This window comes from Copadichromis virginalis, linkage group LG7 (assembly GCF_057382275.1).
Source record: "Copadichromis virginalis isolate Kocher_CV1m ecotype Utaka linkage group LG7, C_Virginalis_male_GT1.1, whole genome shotgun sequence".
Classification (NCBI taxonomy): Eukaryota; Metazoa; Chordata; class Actinopteri; order Cichliformes; family Cichlidae; genus Copadichromis; species Copadichromis virginalis.
In genome coordinates, this window is record NC_140624.1 from 61,489,584 (window position 1) to 61,507,068 (window position 17,485).

General features: G+C 39.9%; 1 protein-coding gene across 1 annotated transcript in view; it reads left to right on the plus strand.

The window, feature by feature from the left end:
* Positions 1–17,485, plus strand: part of cpne2 (copine II) — a 55,156-nt gene that overhangs the window by 1,359 nt on the left and 36,312 nt on the right. The window contains exons 2-8 of the mRNA XM_085464594.1: positions 4,623–4,816; positions 13,329–13,508; positions 13,696–13,770; positions 14,452–14,523; positions 15,866–15,949; positions 16,124–16,213; positions 16,514–16,612. Coding sequence (XP_085320720.1) covers positions 4,640–4,816; positions 13,329–13,508; positions 13,696–13,770; positions 14,452–14,523; positions 15,866–15,949; positions 16,124–16,213; positions 16,514–16,612 — 777 coding nt within the window. The 5' untranslated portion in view covers positions 4,623–4,639. The remainder of the gene's footprint in view (positions 1–4,622; positions 4,817–13,328; positions 13,509–13,695; positions 13,771–14,451; positions 14,524–15,865; positions 15,950–16,123; positions 16,214–16,513; positions 16,613–17,485) is intronic.

The following is a 17,485-nucleotide window of genomic DNA, read 5'->3' on the forward strand; positions in this document are numbered from 1 at the left end:
ATAAAGCGAGTGAATGAAAATGTTGCACTGGTATTTTCAGTGCATCACCACTACCAGTTTGACATCACAGTGGAGCTGAGCGGGAGGAGCACGCTGCTTATGACACATTAGTATCTTAGCAACAGACAGCATCCTTTTAGCATGCCGCTGTGAGAACAAAACCACTGATCTGGACACGGGTGCGGTGCTGTTTGTATTGTCCTTAAAGCCACCTGGGAATTATTTCAAATGCAATACCACTGAGAATATATTCACAACATTTTTTACTAAAATCAGCAATTGTTTCAAGATGTGTGTGTGTGTGTGTGTGTGTGTGTGTGTGTGTGTGTATTCCCTCTTTCTGTTTTTTCCGTTCCTAGCCTGAGGCTTCTTTAGTTTAGAGGTAATGGCTTTGATCTGGGCTCAGGGCAGCGTGTGTGTGTGTGTGTGTGTGTCTTTGCAGTGCTTAATCCTGGGTATCATTGGGTTTATCACAGGGTAACTATGACTCTCATAATGCCCCCAGTGGATTTTTTTTTACACCAGTGTTGTTTTATTTGTACTCATTGGGTATTTTTAGCCAACCAGAACCATTTGTGTGATTAAGCCGAATTCTCAAGGTGATCTGATGTAATGGGGATTTACTAATTCTGTTATCTGGGTAAACTTCCACTCATTTCGTTAGATATCACATATGTCAAACAACTTAAAAAAACAAACAAACTGTGACATTAAAATGTTACTTCCATTCGACAAATGTCAAACACTGATTTCTGTAATTGTGCTCTCTGCGTGGCAACAGATACAGACACCCAGGGTGTTGGGAGCATCTCGTGTTCTCTCCTCAGCGGTGTCTCCAGTAATTTAGGATTTGGTTGGATACAGCGTAAGATGAGCACATGCACATGCTTGTCTGTTAGAGTTACGTCAAGGAAACTGCGGTTTATCCTGGACACCAGCCATCTGTGTGTATGTAACAGCAACCTACAGTTTTACATTTACATTACATGAGAGTAGCTCATTTATTTACTCACTCTTCGTGGCACTGGCAGACACTTTTGAGCTGATGGTGACCATAGGTTATGAATAATATTGATATTGGCTGTTTATCTTTTTTTCATGACAGCCTAACAGGAAAATCTCTGCACATCTGTTTCTGTCATTTTAAGCCTCGGTAATGTTTCAGCCAGTTTCTGTACCTGCACTCTGTTTTAGTTTGGTCTAATTAATTGTCCATTTACTGAGCAGCCATTTTGGCTCAGGGTAAACACAGGTGTAATTAATAACTCTAATTATGGCTCTGTTCCATTTGGATGAGGTGCTGGCATTGTGTATGTTCACTGACAAGAATGGCATCAACATGCTAAATAGAACAGGACCATAACTTAGTTTTATCAGATATACCTGTGTTCACCGGTGTTAAGCTCATAAACACGTGTTTTATTCACAGTTGCATGTAGAAAACATCAAATGTTTAAACTGAGAAAATGTGTCATTTTAAGATGACTTTGAATTGGATGACAGCAACACATTTAAAAAAAACAAAAGGCCGTTAAAGTAAGTGGCACTAAAAAGAAACAGCTGGAGGAACATTTTGTGACTAATTGGGTTAAGTGGCAACAGGTCAGTAAGATGATGGGGTATAAAAAGAACAAGTAACGATGGGACAAGGTTCAACAATCTGCAAAAAACTATCTTCACAAATTGTGGAACAATTTTCAGCATTTTTCAGAATCAATATAAAACTACAAAGACTTTGAATATCTCCTCACCTACAGTACTTAATATCATCAAAAGAGAATCTAGAGAAATCTCTGTGCACAAGTCTGGAAAACATTATTTAATGCCTGTAATCCTCTGGTACTGCATTTACAGTGGGGCAAAAAAGTATTTAGTCAGCCACCGATTGTGCAAGTTCCCCCACTTAAAATGATGACAGAGGTCAGTAATTTGCACCAGAGGTACACTTCAACTGTGAGAGACAGAATGTGAAAAAAAATCCATGAATTCACATGGTAGGATTTGTAAAGAATTTATTCGTAAATTAGGGTGGAAAATAAGTATTTGGTCACCTCAAACAAGGAAAATCTCTGGCTCTCACAGACCTGTAACGTCTTCTGTAAGAAGCTTTTCTGTCCCCCACTCGTTACCTGTATGGATGGCGCCTGTTTGAACTCATCATCTGTATAAAAGACACCTGTCCACAGCCTCAAACAGTCAGACTCCAAACTCCGCCATGGCCAAGACCAAAGAGCTTTCGAAGGACACCAGGAAAAGTATTGTAGACCTGCACCAGACTGGGAAGAGTGAATCTATAATAGGCAAGCAGCTTGGTGTGAAAAAATCAACTGTAGGAGCAATCATCAGAAAATGGAAGACATACAAGACCACTGATAATCTCCCTCGATCTGGGGCTCCACGCAAGATCTCATCCCGTGGGGTCAAAATGATCATGAGAACGGTGAGCAAAGATCCCAGAACCACACGGGGGGACCTGGTGAATGACCTGCAGAGAGCTGGGACCAAAGTAACAAAGGTCACCATCAGTAACACACTACAACGGCAGGGAATCAAATCCCGCAGTGCCAGACGTGTTCCGCTGCTGAAGCCAGTGCATGTCCAGGCCCGTCTGAAGTTTGCCAGAGAGCACATGGATGATACAGCAGAGGATTGGGAGAATGTCATGTGGTCAGATGAAACCAAAGTAGAACTTTTTGGTATAAACTCAACTCGTCGTGTTTGGAGGAAGAAGAATACTGAGTTGCATCCCAAGAACACCATACCTACTGTGAAGCATGGGGGTGGAAACATCATGCTATGGGGCTGTTTTTCTGCCAAGGGGACAGGACGACTGATCCGTGTTAAGGACAGAATGAATGGGGCCATGTATCGTGAAATTTTGAGCCAAAACCTCCTTCCATCAGTGAGAACTTTGAAGATGAAACGAGGCTGGGTCTTCCAACATGACAATGATCCAAAACACACCGCCCGGGCAACAAAGGAGTGGCTCCGTAAGAAGCATTTGAAAGTCCTGGAGTGGCCTAGCCAGTCTCCAGACCTCAACCCCATAGAAAATCTGTGGCGGGAGTTGGAAGTCCGTGTTGCTCGGCGACAGCCCCAAAACATCACTGCTCTCGAGAAGATCTGCATGGAGGAATGGGCCAAAATACCAGCTACTGTGTGTGCAAACCTGGTAAAGACCTATAGTAAACGTTTGACCTCTGTTATTGCCAACAAAGGTTATGTTACAAAGTATTGAGTTGTATTTTTGTTATTGACCAAATACTTATTTTCCACCCTGATTTATGAATAAATTCTTTACAAATCCTACCATGTGAATTCATGGATTTTTTTTTCACATTCTGTCTCTCACAGTTGAAGTGTACCTCTGGTGCAAATTACTGACCTCTGTCATCATTTTAAGTGGGGGAACTTGCACAATCGGTGGCTGACTAAATACTTTTTTGCCCCACTGTAAAGTGGGCACCATTCTGTCATGGAAATCATCTAAAGGGCTCGGGAACACTTCCAGGAATCGCTGCCTGTTAACACAGAAATTCTGTTTGGAAAACATGGACCAAAGAGGAGAGGGATCATCAAGCTTGCACCTTGGACCAACTCGAGTCAAAAGCCTGTATCTTGTATGTTAGGGTGGTGCATTAGTGCCTATGGAGTTAGCAATGTGCCCATGCTGAAAGATGTATACAGGTTTTAGATCAACATATGGCTGCATCCAGTCGACCCCTTTTTCAGGCAAGGCCTTGCATATTTCAGCAAGATAAAGCCCAACCACAGCTACTCCAACAGCACAGTATAAGAGCTCGGGTGTTAAACTGACCTGCCTACAGTCCAGACCATTTAGCTGTTGGAAAAATTTAGTGCAAAGAAAACATACAACAGAGATCCAGTGCTGCTGAGCAGCTAGAATCCTATATCAAACAAAAATGGGATGGCTTGCCTCTCCCAAAAGTCCAGCAGCAGGTCTCCTCAGTTCCCAGACATTTATACACTGTTGTGTTGCTGTCAGCAATTTCATAATGACCTTAATGCTGTCTTAAAATAGTACATTTTCTCATTTTAAACATATGATATATTTTCTATGTTCTATTCCGGGTGGCTGCAGCTCAGGAGGTATAGCAGGTCATCTAGAAACCAAAAGGTTGGTGGTTGATATGCCAGATATCCTTTGGTTGCTCTCTGATGCTCCCATCACACAGTGAGTGAACACTTATGCAAAAAAGTACAGAAGAAGGTGTTTATAGGAATGTGAGTGAATGTGCGCCTATGCTGTGATGCAGGCTGTAACAGCTCTGCTATGATGGTACTCTGCAGAGGATAAATTCATTTAGTCTGTGAAAAAATAACCCTCACCACTTCACAGAGCCAAAGGTAGCATCTTCAGGTGTAATGTTTCCACCAGCTAACTGCACGTAATGCAGAGAGTTTTAGTTCACTGTCATGATATCACTGCACATATTCTCATTGCACAAGCTGAGAATGTGCTGAGATTTGTTATTAATAATCACAGCAGCTCTGTTTTATCTTATTTTTGTCAATCGACAGGATGACATATTTGGTTAAGTGTCAAGAAGTATGAAACTAAAAGTCTTTCTGCCTACTTCTGCCTGTTTGCTTTCCTTCAGGGTGATCAGGTGTGACCATGGCCTACACACTGGGCTTGGCCACTGATGGCCAGAAGCGCAGTGTCGGACCTCAGCACTGTGTCACACGGGTGGAGTTGTCTGTCACTGCGTCCAGCCTGCTCGATCGAGATGTAGCCTCCAAGTCGGATCCATTCTGCGTTCTCTTCCACGAAGTGGATGGAAACTGGGTGGAGGTACAGTAAAGGATGGAGAGACATACATCCTTTATAAGATAAGATAACCTTTATTAGTCCCACGTGTGGGAAATTTGTTTCCCACACCTTTATGAACAAGTGATGAGAAAGACTACAGAAAATGACACGAGAAATGAGAGGATTGTTTTGTTTTAATGGTGCAGAATCAATGGAGAATGGAATGGCAGACTGAAGAGGAAAGGCCGAACAGAGAGTTGATATATTACTGTTAAGATCATAAGTAGTCAAACCCATGTTGGCGCTTCTTCACACTGTGTATAGCGACTCCTGGGAGGTGGAGAGAGAAGATTAAAGTGCAGAAATAAAAAGATTGAGGGGAGGATGGAAAATTTGAATAATTCTAAGAAGTGCTTTTAAGGTTACATCCACCATGCTGGCTCCTCGAGGAAAGGGAACCAGAAGGTTTTGTTTGTAGTCTATGATACTCTGCAGGAAGAGCCTATAGGTTGTGAGTCAGATCCAAAGTCATGATGTCTTGACCATCTGGCATCAGCCATGGCATGCTGAGCCCAATAGGATGTTGCAAGATTTATGAGCGGCATTCCAATCTAAGACAAGTAGTGTAGACTCGGGCAAAGGCACAAAAACCGGAAAGAGAGTCAGTAATACATGTTTGACATTTTTAAATCATTGCCATAAAATCTCAGGTTTCACGAGGATGCATCATCATGTTAAACAAAATTTTTTTTCTGATTTAAACTTTGGAAAAGCACCAAATAAGGGGAAACACCAAAAGCTGCTACTGATGACATTTCTCTTAAAGGTGCAGGGTTAAACTGAAGTGAAAGCCATATTTCCAATTAGAAGTGTGGCTTTCTGTTGCTGCATTTGAATTGCCTGGAATGGAAAAGGAATGTGTTCACAGAATATAAGAGAAATTTTTACAATTTGACAAGCTTACTTCACTTTAACACTCAATAACTGGGAAGTTGAGGATTAAAAATGCTTTGAGATAATCAAAAATTAACTAGAAAAGCATTTAGCTGTAAAAAAGTGACGCATTCTTTCTAATGACATCCAGTTGTGTAGAAATTTACAGGAAAACATCCATCAGCTCCTTTGCTCCTTGCCAGGCTAACTACTTGTCAGTCACTGCCCTAAGTTTCATAGTCAGATTTCATAAAGCTGAGGTATTGATTTTGAAAATGCTTAGGTTGAGACTTTACTGTGACCTTTACCAACCAGCGCGTGGTATCATGGTGGCTACGTGTATCTTTATTGAACAGGCAGTGGAAAACGAATGCCTTTGGCTGCTGCATTAGCTGTTCATTGGATTTTAAGGCCTTTAGCGTTATTTTTTTGACATTTATAAGTCAGAAACTGGTAACTATGTGTATAGTGGCTTGGTGGTCCATACCAGTGATGAGAAATGCCCATCGGGGATAAAGCCACTCAGGTGGTTTTAATCATTTTGACTGTGTTGACTCTCATTCACTCACCTGTTCCTTGTATCCATTACAAGATGGCACTGAAGTCTAGTTGAATGGCATAAAACGTCACTTTATTCTCTTTAAACCAGAGCACAGGTCCAGACAGCATAAAGAAGTGATTATACCTTCGTTTTTGTTGTTGTTGGTTTTTACCGTTGACAAGAAAACTAACAGAGAAGTAAACAACAGCTGTACTGAAATCCTTTCTGGTCAGTAGAGGCTCTCACTGATGTGTGCTCATGACTCAAAGCAGAAAGTTACTGGTTTGAAATCAGCTGCTAATTCTTCTTCTCTGCTTCGGCTTTATGGACAGCTGGAGAGTCCAAAGCAGAAGAAACAGATCTTAGCTCAGTAGCTTTGATGCACCTTTAATTTATCTGCCGCAGTACCCGCTGAATGAGGGGAAGGAGTTAATGGTACAAATATGTGTAAATACGTTTTCCCAAAAGCTCATTGAGATGGTTTGCTAAGGCAAACAAAATGCTAGGAGAGCATTATTAGAACAGTAGTATGATTGTGATTAGGGCAAGCCTGGCTCGTTTGGGTTGTTTCCTGCAAATAGCAACAACTGGGGTAATAGGTTGAAGTGCAGCAACTCTGTTGCTAAATTCCAGTTTGTATCAGATCTTGGTCAGTTGGTTTTGCTGTTTGTTAGCTATTTTTATATAGTTCTCAGTTCACAGTAATTATGTATTTTTCTTGGGTTAGTTTATATTAACAGGTCTTCAAACGCTTCATCCAGCTTTGTGAAGTCATCTTTTTGCCATTACTAATTCACTTTAAGCGCACTTGAGGCGCAGTAAAAGTACACAGTGCACGTCGACTGTTGCTGTGAGCTTGAGTCAGGTTTGAAGCGTCGGTGCAGAGGTCCAACATGAGAAGATGGTAATAATCATGAGGCCATTTTCAAGACTCCAGCACACTGCTCACGAAAATCAATAGGCAGAATCATTGCCAGCTACTATATTTCTAAACAGAGCAGCTTAGCAAACATCTGTTTTGAAGATTTCCAGAAACGTGGTGCATGTGATGGAGACGACTGACCGTCGCAGTTGGAACGGACATTTGATGACGTTTAAACTACCAGCCCACTTGCTCAAAGTCCATATTATGTCGGAACAGCACTGTTAATATTTTGTGCATTCACTGCTAGGAAGTGGCTGTCATGTGTCCTGATCATACATGGTCTATCCATGTAGACCCACTGAGGAAACAAGTTGAAGATGCTCAAGAGGAAGACGGTGATGAAGCTTTGGTGTGTGCAGGCTCCTCCTTCGAATCTTCTGCAGCTAACAGCTGGTCAACAGAGCAATCTGGGTTTTTTTTTGTGTGTGTGTGTGTGTGTGTGTGTGTGTGTGTGTGTGTGTGTGTGTGTGTGTGTGTGTGTGTGTGTGTGTGTATGTGTGTTTGTGTGTTTGTGTGTTTGTGTGTAGGCGAGTGCCTCGGGTTGCAGCTAGCTGTCGGTCAGCAGGGCATGTGGCTCCGATGTGAAATTGCCAACAGTTACCATAGCAACGGGAAGGGAAACAAAAGCTTAGTGCTCCTAGAGTGAGGCAACGATGGAGGAGGCGAAATGAGGCCCGAACCTTTTCGCGGATATTATCCACAGCTCGCTGTTTTACTCACACTCAGCTTTCTCACTTCTCTGATCTCCTCCTGTTCCTTTCAGTTTTTTTCTCTGATTGTCTTTCTCGTTCCTGTCGCCAGCCTTCCCCTCTCTAGGTCTCCGTGTCTCAGTCTCTTGTCTATCTTCGTCTGTCTTGTGAGCTAGAGGTGTGAGAAGCAGCTGGGTCCATCGGGGAGGGGAAAGAGAGAAAAAGTGGGTACGAAAGGGTAAGAGTGTGAGAACGAGGAGGTGCGAGAGAGGGAGATGAGAAAAGGGTGCAGCAGAAGGCGAGGGGGAAATTATCCAGAGAAAGACAGGAGGATGAGGAGGAGGAGGAGGGAAAGACAGCGAGGTGATGACATGAATGAGTGACAGAACAAGAAGAAGGCAAAAGAAAGTGAATGACTGTAGCCATAAATGGGAGATAGCAGCCAAAGTTAGTGTTAGAAAGTCTTTGAAGAATGTGATAGGTCTACAGAAATATGGATCTCAGCTATGTAAATGATGTGGCACCCAAGTATCACACTACCGAGGCTATTTTCTAAATCCAAGGATTTTTTTTCTCCGAGCTTCCAACTCCAAATCCCAATACTAATCTCAACACGTGTTATAAACCGAGATATAAGCCTGTAACACTGTAAGTGAGAACTCACAGGCAGTGGCATATTCAAACCAGAGGGTTTAAAAATCTAACAGTCCTCCGCAGTAAATGCAGCCTTATTTATTAGATCTACATTTGTGATACTAAATGATACTCAACAGTAAGTTTTGTTATAATTCATTCCAATGTAAACTGGCCTATGCATGGTTCACATTAAGCCCCATATAACTGACATTTTGTAGTAATTTTCATCTTTAAATACGTTATAAGAATATTAAAAAATGTGTCTTAAAAAATAAACACACCTCTACATTTATCACAAGTTCAAAGCTCTACGATTAGTCCCCAGAGTTCCAAGTTTCCAGTAATTTAAATTCCTACGTTATTAAATTTAGCTGTTCGATCAAAAGAATAGAAATTCAGCACACGGACAGTCAGTTCATACAAGTGTATGATTAATATTAGGTTTAAAACTTTCCACACCAGAGTATTGTTTTGAATTTTCCACTCGTAAATGATTAAGGACTCCCCAGAATATTTGATATGTAATTACACATATCAAAAGTAAGAGCAGAAAATTAGATTTTTTTCTTTTTTTTTCTCTTTTGCATAACATGAAAACACTCATTGCTAGAATATTATTTCAGTGGCGGTAAAGGCTCCTTCGTATCATCTGTAAATAGACTGAATGACTGAAAATGTTGTGCGCCAGACTATTTTAAACTGAAGCTGAACATAATCTGCTCCAGATCGGGTTATGCAGTAAGCACAAGTTACCATGGTGATCAATCCATGTTCAAAGAGACACTGAAAACTCAGACTTTCAGCTCAGTAACCCATAACATACAACAAAGTTAGTGAGTGCACAATAAACACGGGATATTTAGAAGCCTCAGTAAATGGTGGTAAATAGACTGAAGCTTAAAGGAAAGTGAACTTTGGACATGATTCGGGACACAAAGAAGACACAAATTATATTAAAATTGTTGTAGCTGATGACTAAATAAGTAACTTTTGCTGACAGCCACTGTGTTGCATTTTTTATGGTTATAACACATTAAATTTAAACTGTAAAGCCAAAGCACACTTTCACTGGTACATTTTTGCACCTGCCAGTTGTCAGTGTTTAGCAGAGATTGTTTTGGTGCTGTAGGCTGGTCCTAGTGATTATTTATTAGCAACATCATCACCGATGTCTTTAGAGCCGCTTTGGTTTGTTTCATTGATTCAACATCTTGGTATTGAGCTGTTGGGCTGAAGTGTCCTTGTTATGTTATGGGGTGCGGGTTGTTGGGGGAGGTTCTCCCTGTCTGCTGAATGAAAAAAATAAAAGTGTCCGCTCAAATCTAAGGCACGAACACTTATAACAGATTGCTTCTAAATTCCTTTAACTCACTATAAATTAAGCTGCGGGATGCACATCCATTGCATTTGTTTTGTTAAAAGTCTATTTATTTATCTATCATAACCCTATCAGTACCTGTACTTTTCTTCCTGTACCTGTTTCCTCCAGCTGCAGTTCTACAGCTTAATTTTTCCTGCAGCGGGCAGTGCCTCTATCTGAAGTAATCTCAGTGACCTGTATTGTTGTTTTTCTTTTTTATCTAGTAGTAAACATAAACAGATAAGAAACGAAAGGAGGCATGAAGCGCCAGAGGGATCTGATTCATTTCTAAAGCTCAGTGAACCAGGATCAAATCCACAGAGGCACTGCTATGAGATTTTAGCCTGCTGGCGTGCTGTGATGTCCCAATAATTTGAGTTTTTAAGCTACGAAGTGCAGCCATTCTCCACTGCTCCCTTCCCATGAGTCAGACAGATGGATAAGTGCTGCAAGCACCGGTAGCAGGGTGAAGTTAAAACCTTTTTCCTGCTGGAGTATCTCAGTTCTGTACTAATATCATTACCTACAGTCAGAGAGAAATGTATCTTAGATAAAAGCATTCACAGAGGCACGAGAAAGGTACATTTTATAGAACAGAATAGAATAGAATAGAATAGAATAGAATAGAATAGCCCTTTATTGTTATTGTACATGTACTGGACAGAATTAAAATAAAATATAAATATAAATAAAATGTAAATAGTAAAGACATCAGGAATAAATAGCAAACAAGAATAGTGAAAGGAGTATATACAATATATATGAACATTGGAAGATCGTATGCAACCACTTGCATAAGAACAGCTAAGTAATAGATGGCGGTACTGCTGTTTGCTGCAGGGGTTTTTGAGTAAAGACTGGTGAATAGAAAATATACCAGGATTCTGCAGAATTGGAGATTTGTTTAAGGTTAATAAACTGTCTAGATGTGCCTTCAGTAAATGTTACTATGAATAAAAGTGTTAGATGTTGGGAAATGGGCTCAAGAAAAAAACTGTTCGATGTTTGGCTGGTCTTAGACACTATAGGGCAATAGTGATGGCTCCATAGTTTGATGGTTGACATATTTGCTTGGCAAACTAAAGGTCACTGTTTGAGTTCCAGCTAGAGACACAAATCCCCTTTTGGGTTGTATCAGGAGGGGTATCTGGTTTAAAACTGCCAAATCAAATATGTGATGGTATCTGACTCTTTATGTCAAAGGAGCAGCATTACAACAGCATACAATTATTGAACAGATTAGCCTATGAAAATACGTCTACTGTACAAGTGTAAAATTTACGCCCTCCTTCACATTTTCAAAATCCGTTCAGTGAGACAGATTGGAGTTATTGGAGGCTGATTTTGGCCCCTGGGCTTTGTGTTTGACACCAAAGGTCCCATAGGTTTGGAGATCATCAATAAGAGTTTTCCTTTCAAAAAGAATTTCACTTTTTTGGTGTGTATCAAAGTTCAGTTAGTTTAATTTAAATTCTCCAGATTGAAATTCTAGACATCCAGTGGTTTGCATTTCATCCCTCCCGTCTCCGTTATAGGAATGAGCTGAACTTTTTTAAGGCCTTTTATATTCAGTGGTGACAGGCTGAGTATATGTGACCTCGTTTAATGATTGTACGTGTCGTGGGTGAGTCAGGCTGGAGAGTAGTGGGATGAGCCAGTCAACTACCTGGTTTAGAAGAGTCAGAGCAAAGAACATGACTCTCACAGCACTCTTTTCAGGCACCCACACCATCTTATCTGTCTGCTGTCTGGACTGCTCTCTGGGGCCATGAGAACACAGCGCATTGAGAAACATCAAAAACAATGGCTTTAGGGGAAAGGGCCCTTAAATTGGATAAAGTGCTGTCAGACGGCTGCAGCTTTTTAGGACTTTGTTTTGGTTTAAGGATACATTTACTACAAACCACCGCAGCAGGCTACTTTAAAAGTTCAGATAAATCTGCTGTTCTTTATCAACCCAACGTCAGACAAAGGTTTAATATTTATAGGAATCTATAGTAATTCTGGGGATGGCAGGTAGGAGGCACATTGTTGGGTCTCTGTCTAACACACTCCCACAGATTTGATCATCACTGGCCAAGTTTGTTTTGTTTTTTTAGCTGCATCTTGTTATCGGGGGGAATCCTGGCTTCGAGTGGGCGCCACAGACTTTACGACATGCTGGTGTCACAATCAGGGATGCTGAAGAGTTGCCCGAGGCTGATTCTTGTTTAATGCATTCAGTATTAAATGTTTTTAGAGAAGTGTGTGTCAAAACTAATGTTAAGACTACACATCATTCTCTTGGAATTTCTAGAGTAAAAAAGATTGGAGAAACACAGACACGCATATGTAGCGACTCAAACTATTTTACAGTCGTTTGGTGCGTTACAGTTGCCAGATACATATCAGTATCACTTTATTAAATTGCATACTGTATGCATGTACATGCTTTGCTTTTTGTAAACACAAACAGTAATATTTATATACTATATAAAAACTTGTTTGGTTTTTGCAGCTTTGTAAAATTCCAAAATAAAATCCAATTTTAATTTTAATTTTAATAATTTAAACTTTTGCAACTAAATACTCAAAAGTTAAATTGATGATTATGTATGATAGTATTTACATGTATTCATACTAATAATTCAATTCATTATTATGTTTCTAGTCATTTATTTTTAGTCTTTTAAGCTTTCATTAAGAATTTACAAACCTTCCGTATAAATTGCCACATGTTGCAAGATTGCAGATTCTACCCAGTCTTGCAGTTTTCCACAACAGAAGAGTCACAGTTACTTTAACCTATTATTTTGGCATTCAAGTCTTGTTTAAGGAACATGGACAGAAAACCAAGGGAAAAACTAGCCACTTGTGTTTTGCTGGAAGGGACGGAGCTTAGATTTTGTGGTGACTTTGAGACTGTTAGATGCAGGTGAGCAGCTATTTTGGTAATGTAGTGTCTACACAAAACCAGACTCTACAGGCAGGATTAAAAAAAGCTCTTTGTTAATGGTGGTAGAAAGCAATCCAAAACACAGGAACAAGGAAAAAAGGTCCAAACTCAAGACTCGAACTGGTAGAGGACACACAGGAAATCATAACAGATATCACAACAAAGGACAACCAAAGCTCTTTCTACAAACTGACACACTAAGACTAATCAGGATAACAGGGAACAACTGGGTACAAGAGGTGAGGCTAATGAGGTATAACAAAACAAAGGAAGTAAAACTAAGGATAAAACACAGAGGACTGCCAAAATAAAATAGAAACCAACTTAGCAGAGAGATGAAGACCTGACAACAGGACACAAGAGCATTCTGTTGAGGAAGGAATAACCTAGGTCATGATCAATTAAAAACAAGCGCTGGACAGAGCTCGATAGTTCAGGACCAGGACTATGACACGCTTGTGAATCGTTAAAAGGGACAATAGTGGAATTATTTAATTTTTACAGCATTTTTCTCTCCTTGTTTCTTGACCTTTAGCTGGGACGCACTGAAACAGCTGTGAACAACTTGAATCCAGTGTTTGGGGTGAAGTTCCAGGTGGACTACCACTTTGAAGAAATCCAGAAACTTCGCTTTGCCATGTTCGATGAAGACAAGTGTGCCACACAGCTCGACGAGCACGACTTCCTGGGAGCATTTGTTTGCACACTGGGAGTGGTACTGAATGATTTCTTCTTCTTTGGTTTGAAGTATATTCTTTATAACTACAGGTATAGTCTAGAGAAGAAGGGATAGGATAAACTGAACTAGATGGAATTTATTCTTACAATTAGATGCAGACTGTATTTTAAAGTGGATTTTTGCTCAATTTCAAAAATAAATAATTGTTGTCCTGATCCAATAGATTGTGTCCAATAAGAAACTTCACAGACCCCTGATCTTAGCCAATGGGAAGCAAGCTGGCAAAGGATCCATTACAGTAAGAATGTCTACTGTCTCTTAAAAGAAAATATTATGAACTATGAACTGAATATTATGAATATTATGAACTTATTTGTTTTTTAAAAACTTTATTTACAAAAATAAAATAGGAATGGTCCCGAGAAGAGACCAGATTATTTAAGGGTAAGTTCCCGTTGGATCGTCAGTTATGTTGGTTTAAATAAATTAAGTAAAGACACCCCAAGCTTATTAGCGTTAGTATTTTCCTTAAACTGGGGTGTGACAGGTCGCCATGTTGCCCCCAGATCTAATTAGAAGTAAGAGACTCAGAGCATGACCGCCATCATAAACAGCCCTCAGACCCTCTGAGGATCTGTTTAAAGGGTAGTCAGCAATCTAATAGTGCTGTATAAGGAATATATGGAAGTCACTAACCTGGTGACCTGGCCATGCACCTGATTGAAAGGTGTCAATGTCTCAATGCACTTAATGAGTTACAAGACAAATGTAAAAAATGCACACTGTGCTGTGTCACCTAAACTTGCTGTTGTCTGTGATGTTTACGTGAACGGTATGGCTACAGTCGCTGATCTTGATGTCATCGAGGCTGCTGCCGTTACCGTGTTTGCCAACGGTTCCTGTTGCTGTTGTTGATGTAAATGTTAATATTTGTGAGTGCTTCTGCTGCCGCTAATGTTGTGCGGTGCTCTTATTTTAGATAACAGCGCAGGAGTTGTCTGACAACAGAATCATCACTTTGACCCTGAGTGGGCGTAAACTGGATAAGAAGGTAGGCAGTTAGACCCCCGCATGCTCACACACGTACACACACTCAGGGTGCAAATCCAAACACACACATACACACACACTCAGATATATTTGAGCATGCATACCACTTTAGGTCACACAAATACAGCCCACACAGACGAGATTTAAATGCTTTCATAGTCTTCACCTTTGTCTGCCAAACAACAGGCTATCAGGTGCTGGGGTAGCTGGAATTAAAACTGTTGTTTTGACACATTAAATATGTATTTTGGGATGTTTGCTGAAACAACTGCAACCTCCAACAGTCATTCCTGCAGCATTTAGTATTGGCAGATAATTTTGATTTAGTTCTAGTCGTAGCCTTTTGACTAAAGCATAAAATGGCTTCAGTCATAATTTCGACATTTAAATTCTTTTGATTTCAGTTTAGTTTTAGTTGAGTATAAATATCATAAGATTATAGTAAAATAAAAAACAAAAAAACCACTGTATAATCTCCCAGTGTCAATTAAACCTTACTGCATAAGGTCGCTGATAACAAAGACTATAACAAAAATAATTTTTCAAAGAAATTTATTCAATAAAATTGTCCCTAACAACACTTTGTTTGAAACCACATTAAGGAAAAATTACATTCCCAAAGCCTGTTTATATCAGACTAAAATCACTGGGTGAAACCAGGAACCAGGACAAACAACATTTACAGGAAACGCACATTTGGGCCATATGTACTGCGGGCATGATTGAACTGAAAGTGTATTGTGTGTATTGTGTATGATGCTAGTGATTCTGGGATGTTAAAACAGGTATGGAAAGGGGTTTGAAGTATCCGGTGGGTTTGTAACAGCAACATGTTTCTAAACCCTGAAATATTAAAAATTAAGTGCGCACAATGACTCAGCTGCCATAATAGGTGCTACCTTTATGTAACATTACAAGGTGTTTTGGCCTATGGTACAATGCACTGTGTACTACAGTACACATATGTACCTTTTAAACACTATCATGTGGTGTTATTTCCGATTGAAGGACAATTTTAAAAATTGTTGATATTATAAAATTGTTACATATTAAATATCGCCGTTTAAGCAGCTTTGATATACTGCAACTCAGAAACATCATAACTGTGAGTAGGATTCAAGCTCAAGCTGTGTACCTGCTGTATGCTGTAGTTAAAACTCCAGTGAATTAATTAATCAATCTGATCTTTTAAGTGTTCGAAGAAACTTTTTTTTTTAGAAATCACCTGTAGTTTTGCAGTTGTCATACAGTGGTTAGTGGTTGCAGTTTTGTGAAAGAGATAAGAGATGTAAACAGACAAAAAAAGACATGAGGGCAAATTCACCGTGTGTTTGTTTGTGCAGGACTTCTTTGGGAAGTCAGACCCTTACCTGGAGTTTCACAAACAGGGAGAAGATGGTAAATGGATGCTTGTGCACAGGACAGAGGTGAGTCATTGGCAGAGGTTAAACTTACCTTCATCTGACTGTTATTATCGTTCACTGTCATTTTCAGCTAAACTTGGCCTCACACAAAGTGGTACAACTTTAATTACAGACATAAGTTCAGGTAATTGCATCATACATCTGCTCCGCTGCCTATTTTTGTGTCTGTGACTTCAGGTCATAAAGAACACTTTAGATCCAGTGTGGAAACCTTTTACCGTGCCTCTCATTTCTTTGTGCAATGGAGACGTGGACAGAAGCATCAAGGTTAGTAGTAAGAATTTTTACTTTCTCTATTAGAAGACATGTTTAGTATCTAATGTAATCTTCACTGAATCTAACAGGTGAGATCCACTGTGAAAAAAATAAAAAATAATTTTATCGTGTCCTTTGGCTAGAATGTCAAACTTGAAAAAAATTAAAAAGGAAGTGAAGAGTCAGTACAGAAGTGAAAGTAGGACACAGATACCAGAAACCACATAACCGCTTGAGTTTCCACTTTTATTTATAAGCTGCCCATGTGAAAGAAAAGACTAGCATGATGTGATGCATTCTGCACAATTACAGGTGCTGTGTTATGACTACGATAATGATGGAGGACATGACTTCATTGGAGAGTTTCAGACCACAGTTGCAAAGATGAGTGAAGCCCAGAACTCAGTGGAGGTAAAACACTGACATGATTGTGCTTGTGGCTCCATTTTAGCAGGTGGCATGTTAGCATGCTATTCGCTAGCAGATAACACAACTCAAACATGATTTAACACTGTTTATTGATAATAAAGGTGACAGGCTCATGAGAAGAAAATGATCTAGGTCAGAGGTTGCGGCTCGAGAAAGAGCTTATTCAGGATAAGCGGTGCCTCCCAGGTTTAGGATATCGCTGTTACACATATGAAAGAGGCGAGAGTAGGGGGATGCAGGGTGGGCCGCAGAAATGCTAACAAATAGGTGTGCAAGCCAGGAAGGCAGTACGTGCAGCATACATAAAATTAAAGCTAATGAGTTTAAGCATTTGAATCCTTTTGTAATGCAGTGTCAAGCTGTGTACACACTGGAAGCAATTGGGCCAACATTGCAACAAGAAACTAAAGAAAGTGAATCACATTCAGCGACTTTGAGCCAATACGGGCGAAATAAAAGCTGGTGATCAAAAGTGGGCAGGGCCCAAGATAAACTTGACGCAATTTCTAGACAGGACCTGTATATATGACATATGACCTGGATGTGAACACATTAGAGGGTCATCTAAGCAACCAGAACTTGGAATGTCTACAAGCAACCAGGCATCGTACAGCAGTGTGCAACTAGTGAATCGTTTCCAGTGTGTACAGAGTTTAGTAGTAAGGTAATTAGATAATAATAAAGAGACATTATTTAAGTAAATACAATGTAATTACTAGACTTATAACTGTGCAATTGCTTGGTAGTAAGAGTACACATGGGTATATCTTAGGTTAGACTTTGTCTTATGCGACACAGTAACAAACTTGTGATTGGGTTTTACTTTGGTAATTTCATGATATTTATCAACTGATA